The sequence below is a fragment of the Coptis chinensis genome, chromosome 7 (genome assembly GCF_015680905.1).
Source record: "Coptis chinensis isolate HL-2020 chromosome 7, ASM1568090v1, whole genome shotgun sequence".
In the NCBI taxonomy this organism is placed as follows: Eukaryota; Viridiplantae; Streptophyta; class Magnoliopsida; order Ranunculales; family Ranunculaceae; genus Coptis; species Coptis chinensis.
The window spans coordinates 3,146,026-3,157,692 of record NC_141462.1 but is presented as its reverse complement, the minus strand read 5'-3'; the positions used below and the strand labels follow the sequence as shown (position 1 = coordinate 3,157,692).

The 11,667-nt window shown below is 38.1% G+C and overlaps 1 protein-coding gene across 1 annotated transcript; it reads left to right on the top strand.

Moving 5' to 3' along the window:
* Positions 1-970: 970 nt before the first annotated feature.
* Positions 971-2,838, top strand: LOC147485241 (remorin 4.2-like). Its single transcript, XM_086570526.1, has 2 exons — positions 971-1,769; positions 2,411-2,838. Exons 1-2 carry the CDS (start codon positions 1,137-1,139, stop codon positions 2,600-2,602), a joined length of 825 nt encoding a protein of 274 aa, XP_086426652.1. The 5' UTR covers positions 971-1,136; the 3' UTR covers positions 2,603-2,838.
* Positions 2,839-11,667: the final 8,829 nt, after the last annotated feature.

Genomic DNA, 11,667 nt, shown 5'->3' with positions numbered 1-11,667 from the left:
CACACGGTCGGTCACACATACTTAAAATTCAAGTCCTTAACATCCAAATATCAAATATAAGAGAACGAAAGGTACAAGTTCCTAGTCGCTTCTCTGTGGGCAACCTAATGTTCAAGTCCAAAAGAGAAGATAAGATTAGTTTATTTACGACAAAACATTATCATTATTAGACGTGGATATTTCAATTAAATTAAAGCATGTCCAATACATGACTCACAAGTGTGCTCTTTGGACATGAATGACTTCACTTGTATAGTGATCGGTGTAGACCATGAAGTTGGGCTATCAATGTTATTCTAACACGTTTCACGGAATAATTTGAAGTGAGCTTTCTTTACCGAACGCGTGTCTAGTTCACTTGGTTAGTCTAGTGGATATTTTCTGTTCATTTGAGGCTGACATTAACGAGGTTAAAATGTAGTTTATACTAATTTTGATCTTAGAATGAGTGTTCTTATAGTATCGATTGCGAAAATGGTAATAAACAAACGGGCCGTTTCGCACTATTTGTTAAACACTCAATGGTAGTATGTATTTCCTATAATTTCCACTTAGGAAAAGTTCCTCCTTCCCTAACATATAAAACAGTAGTGTGAATTGTGAAAGCTGAAATGTGGGAGGTCAGCGCAACAAATACTTTTCATTTCATGAAAATCTTCTTTTTAATTCTTTTTTATGTGTGCACTAAAAAGGAAAATAAAGAAAGCTTGAAGGATAGACAGCCCAAAACAGAGAGGATCTGGTTTCTTTTAGTATCTAAGTGCAGGTTTATTAACTAGTCCCAAAAGTGCATGTCATGTAGGGTAGAAACAGACCGAAAGTTGGTATTATAAACAAATTCCCAGGATCACAGGAATTTTACTTTTAACCCTCCACTTAAAACTTTAGTCTTTAATTAAAAAATTTATATGGGTGCTATGTCACTTGCATGGATTCTTCCTTTAGTTTGTTATTTTAACTTTTCTTAATTACGGTCATTAAAAAGTGACGTTCCTATGTGTGTATGGTTCAGCTTAAAATAAGAACTAACAATCACTAGCAAGGTACTATATGTTTTTTGTTCACAAACAGAGAACCTTAATTTCCATCATCTTCATTCATTAGCTTATCATTTCTATATTGGAAGTAGAACAAGCATGTTGAGTGATCAAAGAGCTATCACTAGTAATGTATCCGAAGTTCAAGAAGAGGAGGTAATTAGAGATATTCATGCTTTAACACCACCTCATCCTCAAAGAGCTCATATAAGAGAGAATAATTGGGAAACTAGATCAAGTACTAGTGAAGGTGTTTCAAGTGAAAATAATTTCACTACTATGAGTAGGGAATTCAATAATCTAGTGATTGCAGGATCGACAATAGCAAATCGTGGCAGCAACGACATTGATGCTAACGGTGGTGATGGTGGTAATGGAAGTGACAATTATGCTATTAATCTTAGGCGTATAGGCGAAGAAGAGGAAGAAGTGAATCCATTGGCTATTGTTCCAGACAGTATATATATGAATCCATTAGAGGACCGACCTGAAGCATCACCTCGCCGGACTACTAGTACTACTCATGGGGTTGGATCAACGTCGAGGAATGATCTTATTGAGGGAGTAACGATGCATCAAGTGAAGAAGGAAGAGATAGAATCAAAGATATATGCATGGCAAACATCGAAGATCTCAAAGATTAACAATCGGTTCAAAAGAGAAGATGCAATAATTCATGGATGGGAAGGTGAGCAGGTCGAGAAGGCTTCATCTGAGATGAAGAAAGTTGAGGTAATATATAGATCTCAATAGTCAATAGTATTGTATGAGTTTATTTAAAGCCCATGCCACTTTAGCCAATTCGAGTTTGATTCCTACATCGAAGTATTAAATTTACAGTTGATATGCTCACAAAAAAAAAATTAACAGTTGATATAGCACTAGACAATTGAAGTGTTATTTCTAGTTGGCTACTTTCGAATTTCGACCCTAGCATTTTATCCACTTCTATTTTCCTTGATAAACTTGTGGCAGAACAAAAACGTCGAAAAAACAATTTAGTAGCATCACAAAAACATTTGGCTAACCATATCTGGGAAGCTTTGGAAGTTAAACTGGGGATGGATAAGGAGCATCGGACAGCCACATTTTGATTTCCAGGCCAGTCACAAACTCACAAATAGCACATAATAGCTTATTTAGTAATTTAGTAATTATAATGGGTGATACAGAAGCCTCAACTTCTTAATCAGGAATCACATAACTTTGCCTTGATCACGCTACATATCTTTCCTGGGGATACTTGACCACGATTAGCACCTGCCATCCTTTGCCTGATGCGCGTCTCTGACCATTTTTGTTTTTTTTCAAATCTATGATAATAGTTCTGTACACATCTCTAATCTATAGTTGCTGCACATTGTTGTTTGCAGAGGAAATTAGAAGAGAAAAGAGCTAAAGCCCTTGAAAAAATGCAAAATGAAGTGGCAAAAGCACATAGAAAAGCAGAGGAAAGGAGAGCATCAGCTGGAGCAAAGAGAGGTACAAAGGTTGCTAGGGTACTGGAGATAGCCAACTTGATGAGAACTCTTGGAAGGCCTCCCATTAAGCGCTCCTTCTTCTAGCCTTTCATGCAGTAAACACACTGCAATATATCTCTACATATTTTGGATATACCGCTTTTTGGCTTACAACTACCTTTTAATTTTTAGTCTAAAGGGTTGTTTATGTCGGTCTTTAATTAGCTAAGAGTACGTGTAGCAAGTTATGAACTTATGGGGTGCTAGAATGCTGAATCTGTTCAAGTGTATTTTTAGTGACAATACTAAACTTTCATATGATTGAGGTTTTGTAGTGTGAAGTTTGATTGTTGGTTGTTTTTGGTATTTACGAGTACTTATTATGAAAATTAATGTATAACATTGTATGATAGGCCAAGCAGTGTGCGGATTAGTGACTTGGTGTAACCGTATAAGTACCTTGTATACTGTGGGGAAGGAGAGTTTTTACCATTTACCTTATATGTATACCAGATTGGTGTTCTTGAAATCTGAATTTGTTATACGATAGCCAACAAACTTAGGAGGTGTTTGGATCCTATTTATTTATTGCCAATAAATATTTATGTTGCGGACAAATCAATACGGAAAAACAACACGTTATCCACTACAAATATGCAAAAAGATCAATCCTACATAAGGATTGATATTTCTTACTAGACAAGACTTCAACACCCTCCAAGTACTATCCCAACACTTCTTAATGTCAATTAAACAAGCATATAAAGTAAAACAATTAATGTAAAAGAAGAACAAACCACAATACACGGATATATCGTGGTTCGGCAATTTGTCTACGTCCACACTGCGAGTTCCTGCAAGCTTTACTAGATGTCCAGAGTAACAGATTACAAAAGCTCTCAATTCACTCACAAAGAATGAACACTCAACTCACTAAGAATTTCTCTTTTACAATCTCTTTCTTTCTTTATTTTGGTTAGGTTAAGTTTTTACAGATAAAACTTATATATTTATATTGTTTCCTAAAACAGTCGAAGTCCTGCTGAAATACTGCATGTGGGGCGCGGTCGAGTAACAGATTACAAGAGCTCTCAATTCACTTACAAAGAATGAATACTCAACACACTAAGAATTTCTCTCTTACAATCTCTCTCTTTCTTTCTTTTGGTTAGGTTAAGTTTTTACATAAAAAACTTATATTTATATTGTTTTTGAAAAAAATGAGTCCTTTGAAATACGATTGGGAATGGGGGCGTGCCCTTGGCAGCAAAAAATCGGTAGCTTAACAACAACCCTTTGTTCGTTCGCCAAAGAGAGGAGCGCGGGCGCACCCTTGTCCAGGCATACATAGAGCGCGGGCGCGCTAACAACCTATTCGCCAAAGAGAGAGAAAAAAAAAACTCATTTTTTCTTTACATTCTCCACCTCGGTGAGGTTTTAACACATAAAACCGAGCCGAACACATCCATCAAAAAGCACTAGTCTTCAAAACAACATCTCGGAACTTGTCGTCTGCCCCAAAGGGCCATGCCCACATAGGGCTCTAATCAAACATGTAGGATTGGAGCAAGTCCAAACAGTGTTGGAACTTAACTCCGGTGACAACCTTCGTCAGCATGTCAGCAGGATTGTCATGGGTGTCCACTTTCTCAAGTGCGACATCACCATCCTCAACGACATCCCGTACAAAATGGTAACGAACATCAATATGCTTGGTCCGAGCATGATGAACTGGGGTTCTTTGCCAAATGAATAACACTTTGACTATCATAATACAAAGCAACACTGTTCTACTCAATACTCATATCATTCAGAAGACCTCGAAGCCATAGTGCCTCTTTCACTGCCTTTGCCACTGCCATATATATTCTGCCTCAGTAGTAGATAGAGCAACTGTAGCCTGTAGCATAGACCTCCAAATAACCGGTGCACCATGCATCATAAACACATAACCAGTAGTCGATCGTCATCTATCTAGATCACCTGTATAATCTGAATTCACGAAACCATTTACATAACAAGTGCCTCCACCATAAACTAATCCCACATCCAAGGTACCCTTCAAGTACCTCAATACCCATTCACTACCTCCCAATGCTGCTTTCCAGGATTTGTCATATACCTGCTTACAACACTAACTGCCTATGTAATGTCGGGGCGTGTGCACACCATAGCATACATCAAATTGCCCACTGCACTAGCATAAGAAACATGAGTCATATGCTTTTGTTCCTCCACCGAACTAGGAGAGAACTTAGCTAAAAGCCTAAAATGCCCAGCTAAAGGTGTAGAAACCAACTCTGCATTCTCCATACCAAATCGAGAAATTACTTTCTGAAGGTATTTCTTCTGAGATACAACTATCTGTCACTTCTTCCTATCTCTGTCAATCTCCATGCCCAATATCTTCTTGGCTCCACTTAAGTTTTTCATCTCAAACTCAGAGCTAAGTTGAGATTTCAACTTGTCTATCCCCACCATACTTTTGGAAACAATAAGCATGTCATCCACATAAAATAGGAGATAGATGAAGTCATTACCACGAAGCCTACGAAAGTAAACACAACAGTCATACTTACTTCGGGTGTACTCATGTTGCATCATGAACGTGTCAAAGCGCTTGTACCATTGCCTTGGCGATTGCTTTAAACCATACAATGACCGATTCAACTTGCATACATGATCTTCTTTCTTAGCAACAACAAAACCCTATGGTTGTCTCATATAGATCTTTTCCTACAAGTCCCCATGCAAGAAAACAGTTTTCACATCAAGTTGCTCTAACTCCAAGTTGAAGTGATCAACTAAACTTAATAACACACAAATGGAAGTATGTTTGACCACCGGGGAAAATTCCTCATTGTAGTCGACTCCTTCCTTCTGTGAGAAACTCTTTGCTACCACTCTTGCCTTGTACCCAGTACTGTCAGACTCAGGAAGGACTTCTTTCTTTCTGAACACCCATTTACTGTCGATAGTCTTTTTGCCCTTTGGCAATAAAACTAGGTCCCATGTGTGATTTTTATCAAGAGATTTCATCTCTTCTTGCATAGCAACCAACCAATCTCTGTAATGAGTATCTCTAACAGCTTCCTTGAAGCTATCTGGCTCATCATCTTCAATATTCAGTGCATATGCCACTAAATCTACCTGACCATAATGTTTCACCGGCTTCTCGTGCCCATACTTGTGCACTTCTTTAACTTGTTTCTTTAGCCTAGGGTCAGCCACTACAAGTTGCGGATGCTCATGCTCTTCTTCCTATTGTTGTGTGGTTCCATGATCTGGTACCTCATCATGAACTAACCAGTTATATGTTGCATCAGACAACTCAAACTCAGTAGCTTGAACTTCTATAGACTCACTATTCTGCCCAACTTTGTCCGGTTTACTGAAAGATAACACGGAAGTCTCATCAAAGGTAACATCTCTACTGACCGGGAACTTGTGGTCTTCTAGACACCACAATCTGTATCCTTTTACCCCATTTGCGAGCCTAAGAATATGGCCTTCTTAACTCTAGGATCTAGCTTGATTTCTCTCACATGGTAGTAAGCAGTCGATCCAAACACTCACAAAATACTATAATCAGCTGGGTTATACCTTACCACACCTCATAAGGTGTCTTGCAATCTATAGCTGGAACTGGTGACCTATTGTACAGGTAACATGCCATGAACACTGCATATGCCCAATACTCTTTGCCTAGACTGGCATTAGATAACAAACATCTCACTTTTTCAAGCAAAGTTCTATTCATTCTCTTTACCATTCTATTCTACTAAAGCGTGCCCCTGACTGTCTAGTGTCTGGCAATTCCCTGTTGCGCACTAAACTCTTGGAAAGGCTCATAGGTATATACTCAGTACCATTGTCAGACTGTAGAGTCTTCACCTTTCTATCTGTGCGATTCTCAACCCTTACTTTCCACTTCTTAAATGTCTCAAACACTTTTTCTTTCGTTTTCATCATATACACCCATTGCAATGAAATTTATAAAATATAGTGTGGCCACAGGTGAAACCATTTCCCTCTGGCATGATCCATGGTTAGAAGGAAGGCTACTCATTGACTGTCAGGAAACCAGAGACAGTTTTCAATTTCCAGAAGAAGCAAGAGTAAGTGTTTTGATTACGGATGGAAACTGGAATGCAATGGTTCAAAATCTACAGCAAGGTACATTGAAAATTCTGATTCTAGGAACAGAGATCAATAACTATGTTGGAGAAGATAGAATTGTATGGGCACCGTCAGCAAATGGGAATTTCACCACCAAATCTGCATATGATGCAATTTGAACTCCAAGAACTAAAGTAAAATGGTATAACATGATATGGGGCAAGTTGGTGATCCCCAAACATTCATTTACTTCATGGCAGCTCTTTTCAGGAAGTATACCAACTCACGACAGGCTCATACAAAGGAAAATTTTACAGGAATCTTTATGTTGTTTGTGTGAGCAATCAAGGGAGAATTCTAAACACTTGTTTTTCAGCTGCTCTTATAGCTTGCCCATTTGGAAAAGTGTTAAGCAAGCCCTCGGTATGAGATTTTTCTTTAATGATGTAAATAGTGAGTGACATCATCTGATGAAACTATGCATCAGGAATGACATGGAAGTAGAAATTCTGAAAGCATATGTATGTGCTACCATCAGTCACATCTGGACTGAGAGAAACTATCGAAGGTTTCGCAACACTAAACAACCTTGGCAAAAGGTGAGAGATCGATTACTAGAGGATATGAAAAGATACTTGCAAGAGAAACTGATCACAGTGAAGAGTACAACAGGAACAAGAGTTCTTCTGAGAAGACTGAGAATCAGAGTTGAATATAGAGAGTTAAGCTATAAAAAATGCACATGGATCAAGCCTATTGGAGACATTTGCAAGCTTTTAATATTGATGGCTCCCTAACTGCTGAGGGAGCACGATATGGTGGGTTAGTAAGAAATGTTGATGGAGATACCTTGTTATGTTACAATGGGGAGAGTGAAACAAGGTCTGTTTTATTCTAAGAACTAAATGCAATTTATAAGGGACTGAAGGGCTGTATTCTCATGGATAAAAAAAAAGTAATGGTAGCATCGGATTTTCTGAAGGCAGTGCAGATTCTGAACAGGAAAGACAAGCCACCATGGACGTGTCTCAATATATCGAATGTCATTTTAGATATTGCTGCAACACTCTCGTATGTTAGTTTTAACCATGTCTATAGGGAGTGTAATAAGGCAGCAGACTATGTAGCAAGTCTAGGCAGAGGTCAAGAGTATTTGTACTATGTACCTCCTCTTGATGAGTATCTCAAGAAAATTGTCGAGAAGGACAAAGCTGGCAAGATTTATATCAGAGTTTAATATAGGTTGGGGTCTCCTTAACCATAAGCTTTGTTCAAAAAAAAAAGATGCAACAGTTAAGGAATTCCTCACAAAAGTTAGAGCCCATTCCAATTTCCAATCACATTTTTGAATGAATAAGCCCCTCACATGGAATGTTACAAATTGTTATTAGAGGTTTTGTGGAATTCATTGGAAGTATCGATTTCTTCATTAAATTTGGAGAATTCTGGAGTAAAGGAAACTAAATAGTTTCATTTTCTTTCTTGACCATTTTTGATGGAAGACCAAGACTTATAGTGGAGCTAGTTTTTCCAGTTTGACTACAAAAGTACGAAGTGCAGCAGAAAGAAAAAGGAGTACTTCTTGTATGGCTCGGCTTTGTACAAGGTCTATTTCTCAGTTTCAACTCCAAAGTAGCTGCCACCTGAGCAAAACATGAACCAGTAGAGTAGTTTACCAAAATGTGTAAATTTGGGAGAGTAAACCGATCCCTTCCTGCTGGCATGGGAATCTAGAGTATTTTACCAAAAACATGTGAATTTAGAGTAGAAGTTGATTTAAGGTGTTAAACATTAAAGGGCTTTTGGTGGTCCGTCTGTCTGAGTTACTGAGTAGGTGCTCCACGACAATACCACAAACAGTCAATTACTATCAATTTAGTCAATCTGTTATCCCACTTTTGAGCTACATAATCTCTAGGAACTTATCACATTTAAATTCCTCACAGCCATGTATTTTAATGAAAATCTCATTGACAGTGAAATTAAGTGGTGCCCTTTATTCTAGACCATGCGTGTCGGGCTTTATTTTTTTCCCCGTACGCTCTTTGTTACCAGTGGTTAGAAGTTAGAGCCTTGCAGACTTACAAGTTACAATAACATCACATTAGGATGAGGAAGAGGAGAGGAGAGAAACTGGTACTATTCGTGTGTAGAAATCTGAGCGCGCACGCGTTCAGATTGGTCGTGACCAAGGCGCGCCCGCGCCCTTGCCGTGAAAAAGAAGATAGTTTTTTTTTTCCAGCCCTCTCACGAAATATGTCTACTGGAAGTTTGAAGCTGGGAAAATAAGAGAGCTCGCGTGCTCTCAGATTTGCCTATCTGAGAGAGTGCATGCACGCTCATGCCCTGAATAAGTCGGTTCGATTTTTCCTACAAGAATAACCACGAAATTTTGCAGTGATCTTGTAGAAATTTCAGATTACTATAAAACCAAAAGTTAGGTTTTGGAAAACTAAGTCTTGAAATAGAAACCCAATTTTGAGAGCAATCAAAATTGAGAGAAAACTCTTGCAAAGAAAAAAACTTGTAAAGAGAGATGAGTGATCAAGTAAGGTGGAGAGACTTGAGAGGAGTGATTGTAATCTTCCTTCCCATACTTATACAAGGATTAGCTCTTGTGGAAGTAGACATCATTGGCCAAACCACAGTACATTTTTGTGTTGTGGTATGTTTTACTTGTTTTATATTTCTATTGCTTGTTTGTGATAGTTATATCCATAGATTAGGATTGTGGTTGTTGGTTGTAGTGAAAGATTATATTTTTTATTGGAATAGTAGATTGTCAAAGTACAAGCTATCTTAGTGGGGATTAATTGGTATCGTTTTTCCCAACAAGTGGTATGATTGGTATCAGAGACAGGTTGGATTAAGCCCAACAAGGTTGTTATCCAAATCTTGCCCAGAAGGTGTATGATAAAATTCCTGAGATGAGGTTTGAGTTAAAATAGTTTGTTAAGATGGATCATTCTGTAAACACTCGCATGACTAGTCTAAATAGAGATAACTACACTATTTGGAAAGCCAGGATGGAAGACTTGCTCTATTACAAGGACTTGACACAACCTATTGAGAATAGAGGAGTAAAACCGGACGCAATTGCAGCGGCTAAGTGGAAGACGTTTGATGAAAAAGCAATTGGGTGTATTAGACAACGGATTGACAACAATGTAATCCGCCTTGTATCCTAAGAGACCACCGCTTTCAGCTTGTGGAAGATATTAGAAAACCTCTACAAGAAGACAAGAAAGGACACACAGAATAGCTTCTGTCACTCAGAGATCCTTGTTACAAAAAAGCACGAGATAGGCAAAAGCATAAAACCATCTCATTCTAGAGGTGATGACAAAAGAAAATCTAGGAGCGTGAGCAGATCTCCTAAAAAAGACTTGTCGTGTAATCATTTCGGTATTCATGGCCACTTCAAGTATGAATGCATAGAATTGAAAAAGGATGAGAAGACTAGTACCGTACATGAAAACAAGTTAGAGTTGAAAGAAAGCACCACTGGTAGAGAGTAGAGACGCCACAAACATCGCTTCATAAGGTGAAGTAGGAATTGTGTCAGACTGTGACGAGTTATGCTTGAGCATTTCATGCATGATACAGAGTGGGTGGTAGATATAGGTGCTTCCTACCATATCACACCCCAGAAGAGTTTCTTCATTACTTACAAATCGGGTGATTTTGGTAAGGTAAAGATGGGCAACAATGAAGTCTCGAAGATTGTAGGCATTGGGGATGTTCATGTAGAAACCAATGTCGGCTATACCTTGACACTCAAGGATGTAAGACATGTCCCTGACATTCGGTTAAGCCTAATTTCTGCCAGGAAGTTAGATGATGCTGACTTTTAAAACTCGTTTGGTAACGGGGTATGAAAACTGAGCAGAGGTTCCATTATAGTAGCCAAAGGAAAAAAAAACATGCTAGTTTGTGTAAAGCAGAGTTAAATGATGCACAAGAAGAAGCTTCCTCTGAACTATGGCATAAGAGACTGTGTCATATGGGAGAAAAAGGTATGGAAGTTTTTGCCAATCAAAAGGCCTTGCCAAACATCAAAGGTATGCATTTAAATAGATGTACTCATTGTTTGGTAGGAAAGCAACACAGGGTGTCTTTCCAAAGATTCCCCTCTCACAGAAAGGACAATGTCTTTGAGAACACAGATTTATGTGGTCCTATGAAAGTGAAGTCCCATGAGGGAGCTTTGTACTTCTTGACTTTCATTGATGATGCGTCAAGAAAGATAAGGGCATATAGTCTGAGGACCAAGGATGAAGTACTTGGCGTGTTTAAGATTTTCTATAACAGGGTGGAAATAGAGACAGGGAAATCTTTGAAGTGTATTCGCTCAGATAATGGGGGGTGAGTACATTGGGCTATTTGAAAAGTATTGCAAGAGTTATGAGATTCGTCATGAGTAGACCGTTTCCAAGACTCCGCAACACAATGGTATAGCCGAGAGGATGAACTGCACACATAGGAGATCGGTAAGCGGATACTATGGTGATAGGCCACAGTATGTATTGATTCTACTAAATGGATTAACACTATAAAGCAAAGTTGAAATATACAGAACATAATGACGTCTAGGATCTTCTCGAATTGCCTAAAGAATACAAGAAAGTTCGTTGAGTCTAGCTTCAAGACTAAGCTCGACAGAACAGGTAATATTGAGAGAAATAATGATGGATTTGTTCTAAAGATTTCATCCTAAAGAAAGATGTTGATTATTTTATGAGTCTCTATTTGTATCATAAAATGACTCTATATAGAATCTCATGGCTAGATAGCTCATTTTAAATTTGAGTTACACCAAATATATGTAAAACCGCCTTCCTTCATGAAACTTTATGTAAGTATTGCAAACAAAAGAGCCATAATATGTATGAACAAACAAAATTCTTACAATGATAGCTTAAGTTTAACGACATCATTAATTCCTTCGGTTGCATGGAAAATACTGTTTAGATTGTATATACTTGAAGGTTAATGGGAGTTAGTTTATAATTTCAATATTGTATGTTTATGACTTTTACGCTAAGCAATTG